Raw genomic sequence first — 24515 nt, 5'->3', positions numbered from 1 at the left:
TCCAGCGCTCAGTGCCCTGGCCTCTGGCTGTGCTGCAGGACCTCGTGGACAGGTGTCGGCAGAGCGTGCGGGAGCACTGCACCTTCAGCCACCAGCTGCAGGAGCTGCGGCAGTGGGTCACTGTGGTCACACAGCTGCTGGAGTCACACCAGCGGGACGAGGGCCCGTGGGATGCTGCGTCCCGAGAGGCCGAGGTGGAGGTAAGGGGGTGACTCCCTCACCTGCATCCCCAAAGGCAGCCTCTCTGGCTGAAGCTCCCACAGTGGGAAGCAGAGACCTCCCCAAGAAGGACCTCACTGTGTGTGTGTGTCCCCCTGTGTCCTCCAGAGGCTGCTGGTTGACCTCCCTGAGAAGGAGGCCCAGCTGCCCCTGGTCGAGGCGCACGGCCAGCTGGTGATGGAGAAGTCTTCTCCTGAGGGGGCGGCCTTGGTCCAGGCGGAGCTGCGGGAGCTGGCGGAGGCTTGGCGGGCCCTGAGGCTGCTGGAGGAGCACCTGCTGAGGTGAGAGGCCCCGCTGGCTCTGAGCCTTGTCTGGGGCAGTGCCCCCTCGCCACCAGGAAGAGCTCCGAGCAGATGCCAGGGCTCTGAGCCAGGCGTTGTGCCAGGGACCTGCCCACCTCCCCACACCTGAGCCCCCTGGGGATTCTGGTAGGGGTAGGGGAGCTAAGATGTCCCTGGCTGGGGGTCGGCCTCCAGCCCGCTCTGGTGTGAGCCTCAGTTTCCTATCTGTGTCCTGAGCACGTGCACCTGTGTGACCGGGGAGGGGGGTTGCAACTCAGAGACGGGACACGTGGGAGACTCAGGAGCATCTGCCACACCTGAAGGATGGCTGCTGGCTCATTGCTGATGGGAAACCCAGAAGTGTCCTGCCACCCTTGAGGCCCAGGGCTGTTACTTCTCCAGTGCCCCGATGGGTCCCCATCACGGCACCACCTTGAGGGGTTGTTTGTCTTCCCAGCCTCATCAGAAGCCAGCAGCTGCAGAGTACAGAGGTGGACACCGGGAAGAAGCTGGTCTTCACCAACAACATCCCGAAGTCTGGGTACCTCATCAACCCCATGGACCCCGTTCCCAGGCACCGTCGTGGGGTGAGTGTGTCTAGCAGGGAGAAGGGCCAAGTGCCGGGTGGGGTGGGGTCTGCAGCATGGCACCCTCCCTGCCTGGGACCCCGGGCTCAGCTCCCAGGCCTTGGCCACATTCCATCTCACTTGTCCCTGCTGTGGCCCCAAGAGCAAGGATGCCTGCTGCAGAGAGGGCCTCAGGTAGGTGGCGGGCAACCCTGGGCCAGACTGGTCCTTCCCTCTCTGAATCCCTAGATGGTTCCCCAGCAGGGAGGACAGTGACAAGGTCACAGACTTCCTGCTGGCCTTGGATTTAGACCTGAGATCACAGGAGAAGGGGGTATCTTTGTGCCTTGGCTGTGTATTTTTGAAAAGAACTAACATGGTATCATCAGCACTTTCTCTTTCTGCCTTTAAACCACTGAGCCATGTGGAAGAGAACGTTATTCCTTGTTTTTCAAGAACAATCCATCAAAGCCCAGTGCAGTGATCACACCTGCTCCAGCTAGGTGGAGGCGGAAGCAGGGGGTCCCCTGAGCCCAGGAGTGCAAGACCGACACAGTGAGACCCCATCCCAAAAAAGAAAAAGAAAATCCAATTATTCATTCTCCCACTCCTTCCTTCATCCACCCAAACACATTTATTCAGTGCCACGGTGCTCCGAGGATTGGCTTAGAGAGCAACTCAGAGCTTTTGCGACTGGGACGTGCACCTGATTACAATCCAGCAGCCTGGTTGGGGCCCACGGTCTGCATCGCCAGCAGGCTCCATGCTGCTTTCTAGTGCAGTTTGAGGAGCAAGACAGGTCCATGGGCAGTTAAATGAGCTTACAAAACTGTGCAGATGTGGGCAGAGGGGCCGATGCCATGAGTTTGTGTTGGAGTGGACCTGACCCAGACCTGGGGCAGGAGAGCCCTCCTGGGAGCATGGGCCCTGGAGGCTGAGTGGGAGTGAGAGAGGAGGGAGAGAGGCGCCCCAAACAGGGGGCACTGTGCGTGCGCAGACCCAGAGGGAGGCAGCCCAGGTCCAGGGGCTAAGACACGCCTGCAGGCTCCGGCTCAGAGAGGAGCGGCAGCTTGGCCTTCGGAGGCCACAATAGCCACAGCCCGAGGCCCTCAGGCCACATCAGGGAGGCACGAGGCGACACCACATATGGAAGGTGTCTCGTGCTCTATACTGATCACTCTGGTCACAGCCACAGGGTTCACGAGTGGTAGAAGGGTGACTGCTGGATAGCGGTCCTGGTAAGAGGTGACGGTGACTTGCACTAGGAACGAAGAGGTGACACTGAGGCATGCTCCTGACCTAGATGTAGCCATGTTGAGTAGAGATCCTCCCCTCAGGCCTCTCCCTGTCCTCGTCCCCCACTGCTGCCTCAGTCGCGTCCAGGCCCACGTGTCCAGTGGTCCTCCTTCACCCCCACGGCTCTGGCCCTGTGTGTTCCTGCAGGCCGACCTGCTGGAGGAAGACGGAGGCAGCCATGAAGATTTCCCCCAGCTCCTGAGGAACTTTGAGCAGTGGCTCCAGGTAGAAAACTCCAAGCTGGTTCGAACCATTGCCATGAGAACCAGCACCGCCAAGGACTTGAGGACCAGAGAGACGAAGCTGCAGGTTTGTGCCCAAGAAGCCACCCCTTGCCCGTGGGCTTTGCACCCCGTAGGTGTGTTTGCTCTAACAGGGAGCACTGACAGTCATTTGTGAGCAGTTCTCCCTTGTGTAGAATTAAAGCTCCTTAAACTTTTTGGATTCAGATATTTTAGAGCTTTTCCTTGCTTTCCTTCACTCAGCCTCCTTTTCTTATTCCTTACTTGGGAATAAGAATATCAGCCCTTGTCTCTAGGCGCCTGTATCAGTTAGTAATTGCTGTGTAACACACAACCCCAACAGCTTGCAGCTGAAAACAGCAGCTGTGTATTTAACTCATATTCAGACCCTGAGCTCAGCCTGGCTCCTGCCCGTTCAGAAGGCCAAGGGCTGGGCTCCCTCGCCTGTCTGCTGTCAGATGTAGGTCAACCAAGTGCCTCTAATTCTGGAGGTCAGCAGGCTGGTGGGGAAGAGAGTGACATGGACCACACATCTTATCCTCCTGTGGGGCAGCCCGGGCTTCCCATGGCAGAGGCAGGTCGGAGGGGACAGTGGGAGCAGGCCATGCCCTCGGAGGCCTAGGCCAGGAAGGGGGGTGATGTTAACTCCCCCTCATGGCCCAGTCATCTCAGTTCTCTTGTTACAATGGCAGTAAAGTTTCAACATGAATTTGGGGAGGGGCAAGAATTCAGACCCTAGTAGTCACCAAATCCTCCTTGGTTCCGCCTCCTTGGAAGGCTCTGTTTTTACTGCGAGTGCCTTGGTTTAGGCACTATTTTTCACCTTGATTGAAGAACTAACTTCCCAGATGATCTCCCTTCTCCCTGTTGGGACCCTTCCCAGGTCATGGTTCATTCTGCAGCCAGAATGACCCTCCAGAACCACGGGGACAAGAGTGACCTTGTCCACTTAATGGAAACATTTCGGAACAAGTTCAGACCCCAAGGTCATCATGCTAGGCCTTTCTCACCAGACCCCAGCTTGCCTCTTCTCTTCCTTTTATGAAATCTCACTATGACATGCTGGAGTCTGACGTTGTTATCTTTTAATCCTTTATGGGATTCATTTGAACACCTGACTCTATGATTTAGGATCTTTCTGGAATATTCTCTGACACTATCTCTTAAAACATTGAGTCTGCTTTAGTGCATTTTTCTCTCCTTCTCTCATGTCATTTACACGTATATTATTTCTTCTCACTCTGTGCTTCATGTCTCTTGGCTTCTCTGTGTATTTTCTGTCTTTTTGTCTCTTCATGTTGCATTCTGAATATTTTTTCTGATCTGTCTTCCAGTTTACTGATTCTCTCTTTAGCTATTACACATGTCGATTGAGTGTAACTTTTGTTATTTTAATGATCAACTCTAGAACTTCTATTTGGTTCTTTCAACAATTTGCTGGGTCATATTTCCTAGCTAGCTTCCAGATCCTTGCTCAAATGTTTACACTAGTCTTTTAATTCTTTGAACACAGTAAACATAGCTGTTTTATAATATGTCTAATAACATCAATATCCCAAAGTATCTTAGGAATGGTTCTGATGTGTCTTATTTCTGCTGCTTCTTCTCCTTAGTGCCTTGTATTTGTGTGAGGCTGTGTGTATTCTGTGCTGAATGTGGTGGTGGACAAAATATGTGTTAGAGTAACTTGAGATCTAGGATACCCTCTTCCTCCAGAGAGGGCTTTTCTGTGGTTGTTCCTGCTGAGAAGGAGGCTGAGTCATTCTGGGACACTGAACCCAAGTCCAAGGCTTGCAGGTCCCTGGATTACAAGATGACCTGGAGCTGGGCGGCCAGTCTCCACCAGGCCCAGATTTACTGCTGGCTCACCTTTGCTCTGAGGGTGAAGCCCGTAGGCGTCAGCTAGAGGGGGAGTTGTTCTGTCCACCTCCACGCAGCCCAGAGTCTGACCTCCGCCTCCCTACCCCGTGAGGAGGTTGCCAAACCAGACCTGCCTCACAGCCGTTTCTTCCAGATTGGAGGATATCCTAAGGGTGAACACAGGCCTAACACAGGCTTGCTTCTCTGAGGTTCCTTTCGTGTTGTTTTGGGTTTCTGGTTTCTTGCGGTGCTAGAGGTTGATCCTGGGGCTTCGCATGTGCTGGGTCAGGGCTCTGCCCCTGAGCTGTACCCCCAGTTCTCCTTGCCTAAGTTTTGACCTGATGTGCCTCACTCTTTCGCTAAGCCTTTGATGGTTTTAAAAATGTCTTTAATATCATGTCCTCAGTGCAGGTTTGTTCCCAATTATCCAGTTGACCATCACCAGGAAGCCCTTCCCTCCTACCTCAGATTTGGCCACTCCTCACTTCCCACCCCCGCCCCCAATTCCAACCATATCAGAAATGGCTCTTAGTTCCACCCTCGAGACCCTTTTGCTCTTGTCCAACTCACATTCTAGCAGGCTCTGAGCATCGATGCAAATGGTCGCATACTGCACAGCTAACAAGATGGGGCACGATCAGGGTCCAGAACCAGGATTTAAACCCAGGCTCCTGCCCCAGTCCCTCCCCTGCATCACACGGCCTCTCAGGAGTCCTGAGAGTGAAGAGGTTTGTCCTTTGCACTCAATTTTGATAGAAAAACTGGCTCCCTCCAGCACCAACTGCCGAACGAAATCCTGCCGATGGAAAGGCACGTTCCACGGGGTGACCTTTGTAACCATGGCGACTCCTCTGACAAGCCCTTTTAGGACCTGGTCCTAGGATGGCAGGCCAAGTGACCACAGTGGCTGGCAGTCCAGCTGCCCTTGCACACAGGAGGTCTTTCTGTAACATTCCAGAGAGCAGTTGCTGGGCCTTGGCTTGCACTTGCACATGAGAGTCCCACGTTACTGGTTCTGTGCTCCCCTCCCCGGGGGCCTCTCTGTGGAGGGCAATTCAGTCAGCCTGCCCTTACCAGGGGGGTGGGCGGTCTGGGCCATCAGAAGCCTCACCATGATGCTGCCCTCTGCCCTAGGAGCTAGAGGCTCGAGTGCCCACGGGTCAGCATCTATTCGAGAACCTCCTTCGTCTTGGGCCAGCCAGGGGCACCTCGGACGAGCTGGAGGATCTGCGTTACCGCTGGATGCTGTACAAGTCCAAGCTCAAGGACTCCAGCCACCTGCTGGTAGGTGCTGAGGATGCTCAGGTGTCGGGACCCAGGGAGGGACCACAGCTGCGCCCAGCCTCACTGGGCCAGTAGCCTGCCTGTGTTCTGTCCTGCACCTCCACGTCCCAGCTGGGGTCGGGGAGGGACACTTGACTTAGGTCATCTCCTTTGGCCATCCTCTCTTGCCATGAGGCTGGCCTCCCGGTAACCATGGCAACGGCCTCACGGTTGCCTACCGTGCTGAGAGCTCTGTCTGCGTCACCCCATTCAGCAACAGCCACGGCTGCTGGAGTGACCCTGGCCCCGTTCAGAGGGGAGCTGAGGCCCCTAGAAGCCAAAACCTGGCTCTGCAGGTTTTTCTGCCACTAGGTGTCAGCCCAGCCCCAGCCAGGTGCCAGTGTCCCAGCCAGCCCGGCAGGGCCTCCCCAGACCATGCCTGCAGGCCAGGCCCAAGTGTGTTAAAAAGCTCATTAAACAGAATCCCCCGTGGCAGGGCCGAGCAGGCGACCAGCGGCCTTAGGGAAGCCCCCCACACACAGATAGCCCAGCGCAGGCCCTATTGGGACTTGCGTTCCGCTCACCTCACCTGTTTCCCCCCCTCCTCTCCTTCCTAAAACAGCAGACGCTGAGTTCTCCCGGGGACCCCACTGGATTCCAAAAGGTACGTGTCTGCCATCTGCTCTGGGGCTGCAGAGCAGGCATCTGGGGAGCTGGGGCAGGACCCCTGGGCTTTCTGGAAGGCTCTGTGGGGTCTCTGCTTTCCAGAAGCTCCAGGCTCGGGGAGTGGCTGCAGGGGTGTGAAGGGCACTTTGCCATGACAGACACCTGGTGGAGAAGGGACCCTGGAGCTTGCCATCCAGGACCAGGGCACTCTGGGGAGTGACAAGGTGCTCCTAATGATGACTGTGACCGCAGGTGTAAACCAGGGTAGTCCCAGGAACCTGGCCCGGGTGCCCACCTTGGTGGTAGAGGGGCGGGTGGGGCTCAGGAGGACTCAGGAGGAAGGGACAGCAGGGCCTTCCAGTTCCACCAGGCAGGTTCTCCTCTGGGGCCCACTGAGACGTGCTCAGAGTCACTCCCATGGTGTTTCCAGGCCCAGGCGATGGCAGGAACGGGGTACTAACGGGAGGAAGCAGCAGTTCTCAGTGCCCGACATGATGCCCACTGGCCATCCACTGTGGGGCCTGGATGTGTGTCCACTGTAGTCAGGACATCTCATTTCACCCTCTGTTGACACCCAAGTGGTTTCTTTTTTTTTTAATATTTATTTTTTATTTTTTGGTGGACACAACATCTTTGTTTGTATGTGGTACTGAGGATCGAACCTGGGCCACACGCATGCCAGGCGAGCGCGCTACCACTTGAGCCACATCCCCAGCCCTCCAAGTGGTTTCTTGCCTCTGCTTTAAGCCTGGGGAATCAGAAAGGGTGAATGAGCTGCAGTGCTCGGAGGCACCACACTCCTGACTGGTCTCTGGCTCCAACACCCAGGTTCAACTTCTGTGTGATGCCTGGGGGGACGTCTTGCTGGGCTCTGGAGGGTCTCTCCACTCCTGGAAAAGCCAAGTGTGACTGTAGTCCCCAGGGCTGCTGTTTCCAGAGGCACACCCTTGTTTTCTGGCCAAGCAAGGGTCTGGGATGACACGGGCCCCAGCAGGCCGGGCTCACAGAGCCCCAAGGTGCCTGGGACCTCTCCCTCCCTGGAGCACACCAGGACTCCTTCCTGGGCTCCAGCTGGGCTCCAGCATCTGCAGGGTGCGGGTGACCCTGGGCTGGGCAGGGCTGTTATGAGACCAGGGTGTGCTCTGGGCCCAACACCAAGCAGCTCTGGGGCCTTCAGCAAGTCACTTTGCTTTGGGGCTCACCTGGCCCATCTGTATAATGTTAATGCCAACTTTATTTACTTCATGAATCAGTGTCGACGGTCGTGTGAGCTGTGATGTGTGGAAGATAGGCTTCTTAGAGCCTAAGCCCTGGTTTCCCCAAGTTCAGAACCACACCAGCCTCCTCATGAAACAGGAAAGAACATCCGGAAAGGGCAGGTGGCCCACACAGCCCCACCTAGTGGCTTCTGGTGGGATACGGGGACAAGGGACTAGGTGTCCTGGCTGCCTCTAACTCCTGCACTTTAAGCCCCATCTATGCAGCCCCCAGGGCAGGTCCCTGCAGGAGTCATGTGTGGGTCCCCTGGGGCCTGGCCATGGTGCCCAGAATATAGGCATTGCTTGCTGAAGGCTTTGGGGTAGGTGCCACTTGGCTGGCTGACCCCGGCCCTCCAGTGCAGGCTCAGTTCCCTGTGGCCTGTGCTTCATGTGTCAGTGTGGGTCCTCCCCACTGTGGTGGCCCTGCCTATCCTCCTTCCTTCATTCCTTCCTTTCTCCTGTGTGCCCTGAGGGCCGACTGGGCTGAGCTCTGTTGAGCACTGGGACCACGTCAGCGAAGGAAAGAGCCGCTGCCCTCCTACACCTGGCGGGCAGAAGGAGGGGTCGGAGGGTGCCTCACATCTGGCTGGGGTTGCTGGCAGCACAGGGGGCGTCTCTGGGGCAGAGAGCTCTGCACGGCAGCAGCCACGAGGGTCTTTGCATCCCGAGGTTTATCTCATCTCCTCCTAGCAGATGCTGGGTGCCGTTTTGTATAAAACTCGGGGTAGGCAAGCAGGAAGCCGGAGCGGCCACGAGATCGACTTCCTGGGGCTGTGTTTAAGATAAGGGGAGGTATACATGTTTTACTTTGGTGCTGGTCAGCTTTTGAGAGAGACCTCAGTCTCCCGAGAGGAAGTAAGCAACCTACGGGCTGATATATAGCAGCCATGTCACAGATTTCTGTGCCTAGTCCTCGGGTTTTTGAGCCATTAGGACTGGAGTGGCCCAGGAATCTGCGTTTCTAACAGGGCAGTGCTGATCCTGTGGGCCTAGGGTCCACACTTGGAGAACCTCTGCTTTATGTTCTGGATTCGAATCCTGGCCCCACCATTAGCACGTGTGACCTTTTGGTAGTCCGTCACCCGTGATCTTCCTGTGAACAGAAAGGGAATCCACTGAGCTAGTGGAAGGCAAAGTCCTCAGCAACAACTGGCGCGTAGTGGCCTCTGGGTTGCTGTGGAAACGAGGACCTGAGACCTCTGCAGACAGGGCCCTGCTTCTGTGCCTGAGGACAGAGCGAGCAGGAGTGGTGGCTTTCAAAAGGGGAAATCCTCCGTGGGGTTTGATCTTTTTTTTTCCCTTCTGGTCTTCCTGTGTTGGCTTATATATATAATTCATAACAAAATACTCAAGATCTGCCTGGCCAGGAAGGGAGCTGGGCTCCCCAGTCTCCTAGGACACGCCCCCAACAACAGGACCTCTCCCCAGGCCCCGCCTCTTAAAGGTACCGCCATCTCCCAACAGCGCCGCCCTGAGGACCAAGCCTTCAAGACATGGGCTCTTGGGGACACTCCCCATCCCAACCATAGCATCCTTATGGTTTGTGCTGGGTTGCACAGCGTGTGTGTGACTCTGCACACACTCGCACACACAGGCCTGACAGGTAGAAAATAAGCACCATCTGCAGAGGTTGTAATGTTGCCAGTGTAAAAACATCCCATATGTTATTTTTAGTCCAAAGGGAAGAAAAACCAAAAGTCTGCTCCCAAGCTAATTATCGAGCACTTTTTTCTCTCTCTGGGCCCCAAGTCATTGAAAGCTCCAGCTATGGTGGGGCCTTCATCCTGCTTGTTTGTATAAACAGAATAATTAAGATGTATTAATCTGCAGCCGCCTCTGCCCTGGCCAGCTCAGTGCCACTGGACGTCTGCCCGCAGCCTCAGAGCCACAAAGCGTAATGGCGTTTAGGGTTGCAGTGGGCTGCGAGTTAACCGAAGTCCTGCCTTGGCCTGGGGAGGTGCTGTCGCCCTCCCAGACACACTCTTACCTGAGGAACAGAGTGGCGCACGTGCCGTTCGCCAGGGCAAACCAGGGTTGCAGGAGCAGAGAGCTGCCCCCTCCCACCTGGAGCCCAGCACGGGCTCTCGCCATAAACCCAGTGACTCAGGCCCCCGAGAGCCGCAGTTCATTTACTCGACCATATTTCATAGATTTTTGAGACTTCATTTTTCTCAGCTCTGGGGTCTGGGTGCCTTGTTGGAATCTACTTCTTCCAGGGAGGTGTGTGGGTTTGCTTCCCTCCTCTACCCAGGCCAACCTCCCTCCTGCCATGGCCGTGACACCTGTTTGTGGGCCGTGTGTGTTTCTCTTCGGGTCACACTGATTGTGCAAAGTGAGAGCGCAAGCCTGCTGTCTGGACTCTTAGAAATGAGTTTTTGTCCCCCTCCTTCAATCTCTGCCAAGATGAGACACTGGATGTCCTTGTCTTGGTTTATTCTCTCTCCCCGGACAGCGGAGGTGCAGCCCCTAGTGCCCCTGCTGGGCACAGGCTTTTCGGTCAAACGCTCCGTCTTGGTGGAGGTTTTTATTTTCTTACCTTGTGACACCTTTCCCTTGGTGTCTTAGAGGGATGAAATTCTAATTCTGTGACATCAAATCTCTTGAAGCATTAGTGGGCTTTCTGTGGTAGATAAGCTTTTTCTCACAACTGTGATTTTTAAAGTCCCTACTATGTGCTGGGCACTGTGATGGACACTCACATACCTGGTCCATAACCATCATGACCGCCTTCTTCAGGGGGAGGAAGTGGCCTCTTGGCATCTTCTTGCACAGGGTCAGGTTGGGGCTGGGCAACAGCAACACAGTCTGACTTTGGGCCTCAGAGATTCACCTTGTAACTCTGCAGACAGCTCAAATCTGGTTTTTCCCTGGTCACAGCCAAAGTGCTGGGCTGTAGTAGGCCATGCTATTTCTGTCCTTCAAAAGAGGAAAGCCAGGGACAGGCCTAAAACCACACCCTGTGTTATCCCAGGGCCATCTCTCCATCTACCTTCAGAGCCCGGAAGCAACGGGGCTTCTGTGGTTTGGGAATGAATTGGTGCAGAAACTTGTCTTTGACCACTGAGACCCGGGGTATCATCTTCACTTGCTCTTCCTGTTCCTTCCTCCTTCCATTGCCCCATCTGCCTTCTGCCCCTCCCCTCCTCTGAATTTCACCCAGCGAGGTGACAGGAGCTACCTCATCACTCAACCCAGGGGATGTATCTCTGTCCCCAACTCCCCTGGCCTCTGGGCAGCACTGGGTGACAGCACATCCCTCCACCCGCTCCTCTTGGCTCCACCCTGGCCCCTCTCTCTGTTTTAACTTTTTTAATTCACCCAAACGTGTTGATGAACTCAATGTTGATGAACTGTGACTGTTGAGCCATCTCATTGCCCATTTTAAAAATTCTTAAGCTGCCTCAGTAGTCTTTTTTGATTTATTAGTCTGTCTTGGCAGTTTCAGGTTCATAGGAAATCCAGCAGAAGGCACGGGCTTCCCGTTTGCTTCCTCTCATCCCGGCTCCCCTCCCTCCATTTAATAATGTCGCGATGAGCGTGAACCATTGCTGTAACTGAAGCAGTATCAGTGCCCTTTATTAGCTAGCGCCCACGGTTTGCACATTGGCTTGCTGCCTCCTCGTCTGAACCCACCCCTTGGTCTTTCATGGCTGCTCTACTCAGTCCGGGATCCAGTCCAGAACCGCACGCGGCCTTCGGTTGTCCGTCTCATCGGTCTCCTCTGGTCTGGAGATGTTCTCTGGTTTTCTTAATTTTCATTGACCTTGACCTTGACCTTTTCAGGCAGGGGCCAGATAGGCTGGAACGTCCTCTGTTTGGCTTTCCCTTGTTCCCCGTGACTGGTTTGGTTATGCATTCTTGGCAGCAGTGTCTCGGGAGCAATGCTGAGGTCGTCCTCAGGTGTCTTATCAGGGGACGTGAGATGTCCACAAGCCCAGCCTTGGCCGGGCAGCTGGATCACTGGCTCAGGTGGTGGACTCCCATGGAGTTATCACTTCTTTTGAAATGACCACTTGTCAGGCGCTGGAGGCACTTTCTTCTCTGGGGGCATCCTCAGTCCCCTGGGGCTCTCTACCCACCCCCTTTCCCCAGGGGCCTCTCTCCTTGGCAGCTCCTTCAGCAGTCCTTCTCCAGCCCAGGTCCCTCCTCAGGCTTCAGGCCCAAGCCCAGGTGCCTGCTGGACCCTCGGACTCAGCACAGCTACAGCAAAGCTCATCGTGTTCCTGTGCCCAACCAAATTCATCCCCAAAGTGTCATGACCATCCCGTTTCCAAGCTGCGGGGCCCTGGGCCACCCCAGACCCTCGCTGGTCTTGGTTCCAGTCCTGGACTCAGAGCCTGATTGGGGACGGATCTCAGATGAGAAGAGATGAGAGAAGGAAGGGGCGAGGCAGAGGAAGGAGGGCTGTGTGCCCGCACATCTCCCAGGGCACTGTCCCTGCCTGGCGTGGCCGGGCACCCCTCATTGGATGGACCACGGGCACCGCCCCCCAGTGAGGTGAACCGCCTTATAAGGCCAGCTCAGATAGGCTCATTCCCCAACCCCTAAACAAAGGGACAGGAAAAACACAGCCTGCGGCCCAACTGTCCTGTGCAGAGCCCCCCGAGGAGAGAGCGTGAATCCCCCGCATCCGGACACTGCCGGCCTGTCCGCATGTGGGCAGGGGCGCAGCCTCCAGGCTCTCTGAAGTGACTGTGGCTGCAGTTCAGTGCATCCAGGACCAGAACGTGATGAAGAGTGTCCAAGTCGGAAGGGGCAGGGCCCCACCTGGGTGCCCTGTATTTATAGGTGCTGGCCGGGGTGGTCTGCTCCAGAGGATGCCTGCTGCCTGCCAGCCCTGTTCACCTCGAGCTCACCTCTTCCCTTCAACAGCCCCAGATTCCAAAATGCTCTTTAAGATAAAATTTTAAGTGATCTTAAAATGAAAGACACATTTTAATGATTCTCGGAAGGAACACAGACCCACTCTGGACCTCAAAGGCATCCCCCAACAGCACAGCTGAGCAGCCCTGCCCACCTGAATAGGCAAAGGGTCGGTCTGCATGAGGAGCAAACAGGAAAGGAAAACTAAACAGACCCTCCCTTTGGGAACCACTGACGGCAGGTTTCAGGGGGTGGCGTCCACCAGGCGGGCAGCCCCAAAATGTGGTCTCCCCGCAGATGGGTCAGAGTTTTGAATCAGGCAAAGTCGTCATGAAATGTGCAGGAGTCCAGTCAGGGCCTCCCCAGGCTGAGGCAGCCCAGCGGGACCGAGGAGGAAGCAGGGCGTGTGCCTGCCGGGTCCCACCCAGCCCCGCTGCTGGAGGGGAGGCCTCCTCTGGGAACTCCTGCTGGCTCAGCTGCTGCACAGCGTGACGCCTCCCCCTCTGCCACCCCCGAAGTCACTGCTGAATCAACACAGCCACCAGGGCTTACTCATCATGTGGGCTACGAGCAGTCTGTTTGCACAGAATCAGTGTCTGTGGGCTTTGGTGAGTGAAAACATTTGAGGCTGGAGGAAAAGGGTGGGGTGCTATCATTTGGAAGAGACAGCTGGAGCAGGCCAGTGGGAGAGACGGAAGTGTCCAGGTCAGAAGCTCCCAGAAATATCTGCATTTAGCAATGTGTCTTCATCACTATCATCACCATCGCCACCATCACCACCATCACCATCACCACCATCACCATCACCATCACCACTAACATTGCTATCATCATCACCATCACCATCTTTATCACCATCACCATCATCACCACCATCATCATCATCACCATCACCATCATTACCACCACCATCACCATCACCATCACCACTGACATTGCTATCATCATCACCATCACCACGATCACCATCACCATCACCACGATCACCATCACCATCACCACCATCACCATCATCACCATCACCACCATTGCCACCATCACCATCACTACTGACATTGCTATCATCATTACCATTACCATCTTTATCATCACCACCATCACCATTACCATCTTAACATCACTGTTATCATCATCACGATCACCATCACCACCATCACCACTACCATTACTATCACCATCACCACCATTGCCAACAACATCACAATCATCACCATCACCACTAACATTGTTGTCATCATCACAGTCATCATCTTTATCACCACCACCACCATCACCATCATCATCATTACCATCACCACCACCACCACCATCACCATCATCGTCATTATCACTACCACTACCATCCTCACCTCCATCACTCTTACTTTCACAACCATCAGCCCCACCAACACTGGCTCCATCACTACCATCATCATCATCAGCAGCAGCAGTAAGCATCATCCTCAGCACCACCACGCCCTGGTTTCTGGGAGCAGCAGTGACTTGGTGGTCTACAGGACAGGCCCTTAATTCTTCAGGAACCCAGCAGATACATTCTACAAAATAGGACTAGGGCTGCTATTACTAATAATATTAATAGTAACTAGAAGCACAAGTCGTGGTTACTAATAGTACTAGGACTCAGTACTAACAGTGCTAGTAGTAGTAGCTAGTATTTTTTTTTCTGTTTAGTAGTTATTTTTAGTCATATATAACATTAGGATTCATTTGACATAATTATTAAAGCATGGGATATAATTTGCTCTAATCCAATCCCCACGACTTCCCCTTCCCCTCCCCTCCTCCCTTCCCTGTTCCCTTCCTTCTGCTTCACTGGTCTTTCTGCTATTTAGTTAACAGGTTTGTGTTTTTTGTTAGTGTCTTGGGATGTGCATGAGGCTGAGATCCACTGTGGTGCATTCATATATTCCCTGGTGCACAGGGAAGTTGGGTCGGATCCATCCCACTGTTCTTCCCTTATCCCGTCCCTCCTCCCCCCTCCATCCTACCCCATATTTCACACTAGCTTCCTCCTCTCAGGGAACACATACGACCTTTGACTCTCTGAGTTTGGCTAATTTCACTGAGCGTGATATTCTCCAGTTCTATCCATTTACCAGCAAATTCCACACTTTCATTCTTCGTGACTGAGCAATCCTCACTGTGCACATACACCACGTTTTCTTTGTCCTGTTGATGGGCACCTGGGTTGGTTCTATAGTCGGCTCTTGTGAGCTGGCTCAGTTCATGGTGGTAGCCGTGTGCTTGGCTTTGAGTCTGCACCACAGCCCAGCAGATGGGGGAGGCATTTTATCCTTGATTTGCAGAGAAGGACACAGAGACCCAGAGGTTACTGACTCGCCCACATCACATATCTAGGGTGTGGTGGAGCCTACACTGGGACCCACCCTGCCAGGCCCCTCAGAGCTGGACCCTGCGCCATACTGCACCTTGACCACGAGGGCCTTCATGGTCTTGAGTGACCAACTCTCGTCCCCACCCTCCTAGGCCGTGAAAACATCCACAAATCTACAGCCAGGCCCTGTATGTTTAGGAAATGTCCTGTGGGTCTTTTCATGGGCATCTAACAAAGAAGTCCCTCCGGCACTGGAACTTGTGAGACTGACCTTCAGGTGACACTGAGCGTGAAATGATGGTGAAGAGGAAGAAAGAGAGAAGGAGAACAAAGGGGAAGGGGAGCCTGTGGCTGAGGGAGAGGCTGCCCATGGTGGTCACGGTGGTGATGGTGGTGATGGCCGTATTTAGATGCCAATGGTAGGAGCCACGTATACAAGGACAGCTGTGGCTTTGGAGGACCTTCACATGCCTGTCTCTGTGTCATTCAATCATGGAAGCATTTGTATTGACCCTGAGGAGTGTCAGCCATCTGAGCTGCAGCTAGCCGGCTATGCTGCCCAGGAGTGTGGGGCTGTGTGCTCCAGCCTGGGAACAAAGCCGAATTCAGAAACCGAGCTGTGGCTCCTACTGAACATCTATCGCTTTCATACCATTGCAAAGTTGAAAAATCGTTGAAAAGTCAACCTGTGGTCTGGTGGGGACCTGTGCACCAAGCCAGGGCTTGTGCCACCACAATGAAGCCTGCAGTTACACTGGATTTTTTCCTTTCCCTCCGCAAATGGTTTGAGAAAACCGCAGAGATCTTTGCCCCTGGTGAAAAGCACCAATTGTAGAGAGGAAAGGTTTGTTCAAGGGCTGACGGTTTCAGAGGTCTTAGTCCATAGAAGGGCAACTCCCTTCCTCGGGGCTGAGGTGAGGCTGAGCATCACGGTGGGAGAGGGTAGTGGAGGGAGGCAGCGACATCACCTGGATCAGGAAGCAGAGAGTCTCCAGCTCCAGATACAAAACAGGAACCCCAAAGCCACAGCCCAATTAACCACGTCCTCCAGCCACACCCCACCGCCTCTAGATACCACTCAGTCCAGTCATTTCTCCTCTGAACCTTGCATTGTCTCACGTGTGAGCTTTTGGGGGACACCTCACGTCCACACCATAACAGTCCCTTATCATAGATGAGCAACTGAGATGCCAGGGGTCACGGCTTCAGCCAGTGCGTCCACCCCCCCACCCCCCACCCCCACCCCCACCCCCACCCCCACCCCCACCCCTGTCCCCAGATACTCACGTCCCTCGTGCTTCTGTCTGGTGTCTGTAGACGCAGCGGAGGCGGCGGTGGCGGTGCGGGCTCCTCCGGAAGGTGTGCTGCGTGGCGCTCCCGCTGCAGATGCTGTTCCTGCTCTTCCTGCTCCTGCTCCTCCTGCTCCCGGTGGGGGAAGAGGACCACAGCTGCACCCAGGCCAACAACTTCGCCCGCTCTTTCGCGTTCATGCTGCGCTATAGTGGCCCTCCGCCCACCTAGCCCACTGGGGCACACAGGTGACATCCTTTCCCAACCGCCAGCAATCCCAGGGCCCCTCCTGAGGTTGCCTGCTGGGGAACCTGGAACCGGGTAGGCCAGAGACCACAGAGCTGCCTGGACATAAACCCCACACCAGGGTTTCCAGAACAAACTCGCTTTTATACAGCATTGTCATCGTCCGTTTATACCTAAATGTGTCTGTGTATGACTCGGGACAACGTCTAGGACTTCTATATTCACCTATGTAAACGCTCAGTATGTCCAGCTTCCTACCTGATGTCTCTCTAGTCAGCAAGGTTCCTATCAGTGTCCTTCTCCAGGGGGACTTTGTGGCCTTTGTGCCTTGGCCTGCCATCGGCCCTGACAAGCAGGAGCAGTACACAACACGTTATGACAAACTCTCACCCAGAAGCCAGTCCCCAATCCAGGTGTCAGAGCTGTGAGCACAGGAGAGCAGAGCAGACCCTCGCTCGCTGGGAGCTCAGGACTCTAGCTGTATGCAGGATGAGGACAAACATGCTAACTTGGTCTTAAAGCCTGGACGGGGAGGTGGAGAGAGTGAGGGTGGGAGAGGGCACCGTGGGGGCAGTGGGAGGTGGAAGAGGCCATGACATTCAGGGAGGTGGGGACGAACCCTGAAGGGCAGACAGAACTAGGAGAGCACAGCGTAAGGGGGCACTGAGCAAGAGTGGCACCAAGTGCCGGTGTTCTGAGAGCACAGACCCACAGCGGGTGTCCCTGGAGAGTTCCAGACGGGCTTAGATTTCGTCTGTCTAGTTCAGGAAGAAGGGAAGGAGCTAGGCTTTACTTTTTATTTATACTAGAGGATGAAATGTTCCAGGTAGCAAGCAGCCCCTGCAGCTGCAGGGAGAGTTGTGTGACCTCTGCAGCCGAGGGACTGAGTGTTGTCACCTAGAAGCTGAGCTGAAGGTGAGCTCTGGCCACACTGGGGGTAGGGACAGAGGGTCCAACACAGACAAGACTCAACCTCGGAGCGCAGCCTGTCCGAAGGGTGCTCCTTCCCCTTCCCACAGGTCCCTGGACCATGAATGTCTCACCTGCACCCCGCTGGGGTCCCAGGGCCCAGGTCACCAGCGTGGCCTTTGGACCAGGTCTAGGCACGTGGGCTCCATGCACTACCTGGGATGTGGCCAAGGTGACTCCATGTTGGGTCCCAGAGCCAGAAATATCTCTTCCTCCCAGGGGATTCTGGGATGGATCCTAAGTGCCTTCAAAGTGGATCACGTTTCCATAAATGAACACTAAATTCTCTTCTATTTAGTGCTCACTCTTTACAAACAGATTTTATCTATTTATAAATATTTTATCTATTTGCTCAACTGCTAGCAGGAGGCCAGCGGAGTGGTATCAGACTTGGAATCATGAAGTATTGTAGACACGGGGGAACTTTAAGCAGAGGGGAAACCAAGGCCCAAGAGAGCCCTGAGCCCCAGACCACTGCTGTCGCACACAGGCTGGCCCCCTCCCCCCAGCATGGGCCTGGCCGTGGTGCAGCAGTCCTCACGGGGCCCTGGCTAGGAGGAGCTGGGCATCTGCAGGGCAGGCAAACTGTGCTGGGGCACTCCAGGCCCTGACTCCCTCCAGATGTTTGGGAACCAGTCACAAAGGCTGCTCTCAGTAGGCGGCCACTTTACTGGAAAGTCAGGTGCTGGGTGAACTCGGGGCTCAGGCCAGGCCAAGCACATATGCTCCCTAGTCATCTGCTCCAGCCCTAGAGGCTCACTAGTTAATTGGTCCAGCCCTAGGCCACAGCAGAGGACCCTGAGTGCTCCCATCTGAACTCTCCCACTTCACAGGCAAGAAATCTGAGGCCTGGAGAGGGAAAGTTACTCACCCATGGCCACACAGCAAGAGGCTGGGCCAAAGCTGAACCAGTCACCATGGTCCTCGGGCAGTGCCCTGCTCAGTTTAACACAATCCCCCCACATTGGTACCTTCAAAAAGAAAGAGCCAGGCTGGGTTGCAGCTCAGGGGTAGAGCATTTGCCTGGCACTTGTGAGCCCTGTTTCAATTCCCAGCACTACCAGAAAAAAAAAATGTGTATCATGAATATAATTTTGTCTCAGGTGCCCCATGTTGGGGGTGGGGACAGGGAGTGCAATATGAGGCCTGGCTGGCGGGAAAATGTCTCCCTATATTTTTAATCTTTGATAACGATGCCATAAAAATTTACTTGTTTGCACAAGTCTTATTTTTAAAGAGAGAATCGATATTTTCCTTACTTTCATATAAACACAGGCATGATATAACGGCCCATGAACAGGCGCTTTAACATGTCGTCTCTTGTGCTTAGAGGGGGTGTGGACAGCGGTTATGTTCCTGCTACTTTCTAGCCTCTTTAACAACAGCTACCAGGAGTCTCAAGGTGCCATTTGAGAAGAATGTTGCGTGGAACCTGTGTGTGCCTTGTCCCTGTGTCCCAAAGAGAGATTCTCCTAGAGTGGATGGTAACATGTGACTATCACGGCCCAGCCCGGAGGCGAGTGTGTGTAGGCGTGTGTGTGCTCGCGCGCGTGCGTGTAACAAGTGGGCAAGGCCGATGCCCTTAGCTCCTCCCCTCACCTGTCCCCAACCCTGCTCTTTTCTTCATCCAGCAAGTTCAGGATCCAGATGTTTCTAAAGCAAGGCTGTGAGTGGGTGGGCAGGCAGGCAAGGGCAGCCAGGGAGGCTGGAGGTAACCTGGAGGTGACTTTTGGTTTGGCACCTGGCCCCTTGGTAGGCACTTGTCAGCTGTGCTCTGTCACCCTCCAGAGGTTCCACAGTACTCTACCTCTAGGTTTGAGATGAGAAAGCAGAGTGTGAAGACGAACTTTTGTGCACGCCGCAGGGGGGTTTGAACCAGGCTGTCTGATCCTGAAGCCCGTGCTGGGGGGAGAGGGCCCCTGGCGGGTCCTGCCAGGTGCAGCGCTGCAGCCTGGGGAGTGCCCTCTGCTGTCAGCTCAGCTGGGATGGGCCAGAGCGAGCCTCTGTGCCAGTTTTCTGAAGACTGGCCCTTCGCTCCAAGAGGTCACCTGCCATCATCTTCACATCCCTTTGAGAGGTGGGACTTTCCACCCAGCCGGTCACTGAGCCCCTCTTCAGCCTACCAGGAGGCCCAGTCCTGAGTGACCCAACCCTGCAGCCCCAGTGACAGGGGAAGAAACTAGAACTCGTGTTTGCTGAGCTACATTAAAATCCAGAGGCCGGTGTGTCTCCTGGGTGCAGAGGAAGTGGGTGCTGGATGAAGTGACCCAGCTCCGTCTCTCAGCCCCTATTTGCCTCAGACTCCCCAGGAGGACTGGGGTGGGGGGGTGGGGGTTAGGAGACAGTTGTCCCTGGACAGCTCCAGGATAAGGAAGCTGGGGTCCTCTGCAGCTGGGAGCCGATGACAGGGCCCTGATGCAGGGCCGCTAGCAGAAGGTGCTGAGGGCATCGCAGCCCTTGCCTGCTGAGAGGTGGCACAGATGGTCCTCTGCTCATTTGATTGGAGCTGGGGCCTGATGGGGAGGCTGAGAAGCTTGGCAGGGGCTTCAGGGGGCTGCAGTTGGCTGGTCTGGCTGGAGAAGACTGACCGAGAAGTGGGAGAGAGGGAGACAGCGGTGGAATGATGTTGGGCTTGGTGCTACTGACTGTGTCCCAAAGTGGTTAAGATGCTGAGTCATGCTCTGTGTATGTCTGTCCCACCATTCAAGATGTGGGAAAGGGGAGGGAGGGAGGGTGGAGAGAGAGAGAGAGAGAGAAGAGGAGGAGGAGGAGGAGGAGGAGGAGGAGGAGGAGGAGGAGGAGGAGGAGGAGAAGGAGGAGGGAAAAGGAAAGTAGAGAAAATGTCAGGCTGTACCTTCCTAGTTCCCAGTTTTCACCCAAGGACAAGGACCTGGCAAAGCTTTCACTAACCAAAAGCAAAATGAAAACATCAAGGACAGATGCCTTGAACTTTTTTTTACATAGGATTTGATTTCATCTCAGGGACACTCCTCCATCCTGAGATTGTGTCCTGCCTACAGCACGTTGTGTTTGGTGGCCTTTAGGAGACGAGGGATGAGCGGAGGTCGCTGTGTCTTATTTTGTGGTTTGTCTTCTGTCTTCTGAGTGGACACAGTAGAAAGTGTCCCACCCCGTGCTGGTCTCCCCAGTGCCACGTTCTTTCTGGAAGAATACACAGTGCTTGAGTGTGGGGAAGCCCGCTAGAGATGGCGGGAGGGGAGCAAGGCCTCATGCAGGACAGACAGAGGGGAGAGAAGCGGGGAGGACAAGGTGGGGGTCAGAGTCGGGGCACTGGGCAGGGAGAGCCGGGAGCCCTCCACCTGTGGCTTCAGGGAAAGAAGCAGACACCCGCTGGTTCACATTCCGCTGGCCAGTTTTGCACCCGCCTGTGTCTGTGGCTCTCCCGCCTCTGGTGGGCAGAAGTCTTGTGCCTCTTCATTCTTACCCAATGCGACAGGCATCCAGGTGCATCTGTCTCTGTGCCAGGCTTTGAGTGGGAAGATTCGGGGTAAGCCAAGCCTAGGCCTGTCCTCAAGGAGCTCACAGACCAAGGACAGGGTCTGTCTAGACCAGGGCCCGGCCGCTGCCCCTGACTGTGCTCCTCCCCCGTCCTGGAGGTGGCCAGTCCTCCCTCGCAGCAGCTGGAAGAGCTGCGGAGGAGCCTGGGAAATCCAGGGGTGGCATGAGGGTGTCTTGCTACCTCTGGGCAAAGGACAGTGGATAACACTAAATTCTCAGTTGAAGAGCATCCTGGGGTTCCTCGTTCTGTCAAGGGGGAGATCTTTATAGACTGTTACGACCCTGTGCCCATTTGACAGGGTGGAGCACAGAGACCCAGCAGCTTCTGCTCACCCAGGCTCTCAGGGCGTTAGTCCTGGAGGTGGAGGTGACCCATGCCCCTAGGGGGACCCTGCTCAGTGCCAGGCAGAGTCAAGTTGGGGCTCTGCTATTAATAAGCTGTGTGGCCTCGGGTCAGTACCCGCCCCCTCCCCCACCTTTTGGGAAAAAAGGGAATTTGGCCCCAAAGCGTCCAGCGCTGCCACTGAAAACCTGAGGCAGTCGCTGGGCTGTCTCCTGGGCTCGAGGGTGACAGCACTCAGGTTTGGTGACTCTCTCCCCACGCAGAGGCACCGCCGGGTGACCGGCTCCCAGCCCAGGGCTTCAGGACAACGGACAGCCCTGGAGCGTGGTCTGTGGGAACCCAGGGAGAGTGCGCTGGGCCAGGACAGTTCCCTGAGGTCCAGTACTTGGTGGCTCTTCGGGAAGCAACTGTGGTCCTCCCTGACACTGTCCACCCCAGGGCGAGGCGGCAGACCCTTAGGTCTCTTATCCAGAGGTTTCCTCAGACCGGCTTAGAATGAGGCTGCTGTCTTTTTCTCAGGAGAGCAAACAACTTGCTTGTAAATGAGGGACTCTCTCTCTCTCTCTCTCTCTCTCTCTCTCTCTCTCTCTCTCTCTCTCTCGCAAGGCTCCAACACCAGCTTTGGGGCAATGAGTAATTTTGGCCTCCATTCCAAGTCTAAAAGGCCAGCCCTCTCCCTCCAGAGCCTCCCACCTGATTTGTTAGTCTCATTGGTCCACCCAAGGAAGGGTGCAGAACTGGGTGTCCTTGGGCCTCTCAGAACCCAGCTCAAAGGCAGCAAAGAATCTCATGCTCACTCTACCCTGAGCCAAGTCTGCATAAGCAGGCTTGCCCCATTTTTTTGCTCCTGAGGATCTGGTCACACTAGCCTGAAACTGACTAGCTTGTGTGGCTGGAATGGTGTGGGTCATGCCGCGTGAACCAGGAGGAGATGTGTGTGTGTCTGTGTGTGTAGATGCTGCCTGAGTCGTGTTGGTGTCAAAAGCAAATGAATTTCATTGTTTAAATGTTTTATTATATAAACAGTGTGCACAGGGACCATATCCCCTTGTCATGTTATCTGTGATTATAAAACATGCATTTGCAATAAATTAAGCTCTCTGGGAACACCGGCAAGCAGTACTGGAGCCAAATGAATGTCTTGGAACCTGAGTGTTATCTCAGGTCACATCAAGTCCAAAGCCAACTGAGACCTTCCCTACCCTCCTGGCTTTGTGGGGAGGGACACAGGAACTCTTCTTGCTCCTTCTTAGAGCTGCATTTTAAGGTCACCCGGAAGTTCCTGTCCTCTGCTTGAAAGTGCTGTGTTCTAAAAGACGGTTTGACGTTTCCATTGTTGCTTTATGTTTTTTAAAAAAATATATCTGCTTTATGTTTGGAAATAAAAATCTCTATTTTGTTCTATGAAATATTGTGTGGTTTGGAAACTCTTTTTTTTTTTTTTTTTGGTCCTGTAGTACACGGGTTTATCTCAAGGGCTATGAGGAGAAAGGGGGTGTGTGGCTTATCTTGACATGCTCACCTCCAGACAGGATTAGTGCCTCACTGCGCAGGGCTGAACTCAAGGTGACCGCGGCCCTCTAGCCAACATAAGCATCGCCAGTCCCTGGGAGTATCTTCAGAAACATTCCCAGGGTCTCCCAGACCTCCTCCATCAAGGTCCCCAGGGGTGGGCGCCGGGAACTTGGAAAATTCCAAAATGCACACTGAGTAGAGAGACCCTGACTAGACCCAGTCACCAGGGGTCAATGTCCACCGTGACAATTTGTTTAACTAACAGTCTGACAGTTTGTTTTCCCAGCCCACAGTGCAGTATAACCTGCAAATAAGAGGAGGAAGGACATTGTCAGAGGACGGGAGGGTGGGAGGCACTGTCCTCAAGATGGCCCTGCCACACGTTAGTGAAGTCTCCTGATGATGGCCATGGCTGACAGCCCTGGCTCAGCAAGGAAAGCAGGGCGTGCGCTCAGAATCTTCTGCTTACAAAAGCTCAGGGGTGAGGAATTAAAAATAAATTTTTACCACTTGTATCATTTGTCCCCCAGCATGAGATTTCTTTTTTAATTTGCCATTATTTTAATGGTGCCCATGATACCTTCCCCAAGGTTCTCCCTGTGGTATCTGTTGTCTTCAAAACCCTTCTTGCCCCATGAGAAGAAAGAGAGAAGGGTCCCCTGGGCAAAGCATGGCATCTGTCACCTCTTCCACTTAGGTGGCTGGTAAAGGCAGAGGCCAAGATTTCATCTGCACGTTGATCCACGTGGTCCTGAACTGCAGGCGATGAAGACCGAACCTTCTAGATCCAACAGGAGCTGCAGTGGTGCGTGCCCTGGAGTCAGACCCACGCACGTCCATCCTGAGCGCTCAGCTCGGTGCAACGTTCCTGCAGAGGGACAGCAGAGGATGGGGAGGGGCCTGGTTTTCCCAGGCCAGCCATGGGCAAGGGCAGGGGACGTGGTGAAGTCATCTGTACTGCAGTTCATACGGCAGGTGAAAGAAGGGATTCCACCCAGTGTTTGCAGATTCCCCTGTCTGAAGTCTTAGGGTAGCACCAAATACCCTCCAGAAACCTCTGTGAGTCTTATGGCCCTGAAAGAGGAGGCCCCTCACCTTCTACTTAGTTGTTCAGAACATTAAAACATTCTATGAAGAAAGATGCAGCTTTGCCCACAGGGCCCCCTGCCCCTAGGCCTGTACAGAATGGGTCAGGGCATTGCCACGCTGATTTAAGCCGCGTCTGTTCATTTACGACGTAACAGTGTGCGTGTTTGTTTTCCTACAGTGGAAAAATCAGAAGCTGGGGCAGGAACTTCAGTGTGAAAACAGTTTCATCAGAAAACTGGATCCAGCCTCTCTCGTTTTAATTTGGCACCTCTCGGGCCCTCGGCTGGCTGTGAAAGTCACACTAAACACACACAAATGTCTTCTCGATCTTGGTGGAGCCTCTCCTATTCCCGGCGAACTGAGTCATTTTTATGACTATGAGATTTTTTTTTTTTTCACAACCAGGAATCCCATGGAAACCATTACGCTGCCTCTGTTTACACCTGGGCCTTCCAAACCCAGCGGTGGCAGGTTTAATTGGGGAGATTCATCATCTTCTAGTGGAAGCCCCTTGCTGAGAGCTGTACCCAGCTATTGGGCCTCAGCCTGTCCTGTCACCGTCTCACCAGCCCTGCCTCCCACAGCAGTGACCTTTGGCAGCCTGCTTCCCCCGATTAGGCTTTCAGGGGAGAGACCCCCACTAGCCTGGGGCACCTGGGGCTGGGTGTCATGTGGCAGTTGCTCTCTGGCCTGC

General features: G+C 54.5%; 1 protein-coding gene across 6 annotated transcripts in view; it reads left to right on the top strand.

The window, feature by feature from the left end:
• Positions 1-18816, top strand: part of Syne3 (spectrin repeat containing nuclear envelope family member 3) — an 82638-nt gene extending 63822 nt beyond the window's left edge. For 5 of the 6 annotated variants that reach the window (XM_078050807.1, XM_078050808.1, XM_078050805.1 and 2 more), the window contains exons 12-18: positions 39-200; positions 328-500; positions 958-1087; positions 2510-2671; positions 5599-5748; positions 6350-6391; positions 16168-18816. In XM_078050807.1, coding sequence (XP_077906933.1) covers positions 39-200; positions 328-500; positions 958-1087; positions 2510-2671; positions 5599-5748; positions 6350-6391; positions 16168-16371 — 1023 coding nt within the window. In that variant the 3' untranslated portion in view covers positions 16372-18816. The remainder of the gene's footprint in view (positions 1-38; positions 201-327; positions 501-957; positions 1088-2509; positions 2672-5598; positions 5749-6349; positions 6392-16167) is intronic. The other variant, XM_078050806.1, reaches the window with a different exon arrangement.
• Positions 18817-24515: the final 5699 nt, after the last annotated feature.

This window comes from Ictidomys tridecemlineatus, chromosome 5 (assembly GCF_052094955.1).
Source record: "Ictidomys tridecemlineatus isolate mIctTri1 chromosome 5, mIctTri1.hap1, whole genome shotgun sequence".
In the NCBI taxonomy this organism is placed as follows: domain Eukaryota; kingdom Metazoa; phylum Chordata; class Mammalia; order Rodentia; family Sciuridae; genus Ictidomys; species Ictidomys tridecemlineatus.
The sequence above is the reverse complement of the archived record's forward strand: the minus strand, read 5'-3'. Positions and strand labels throughout refer to the sequence as shown.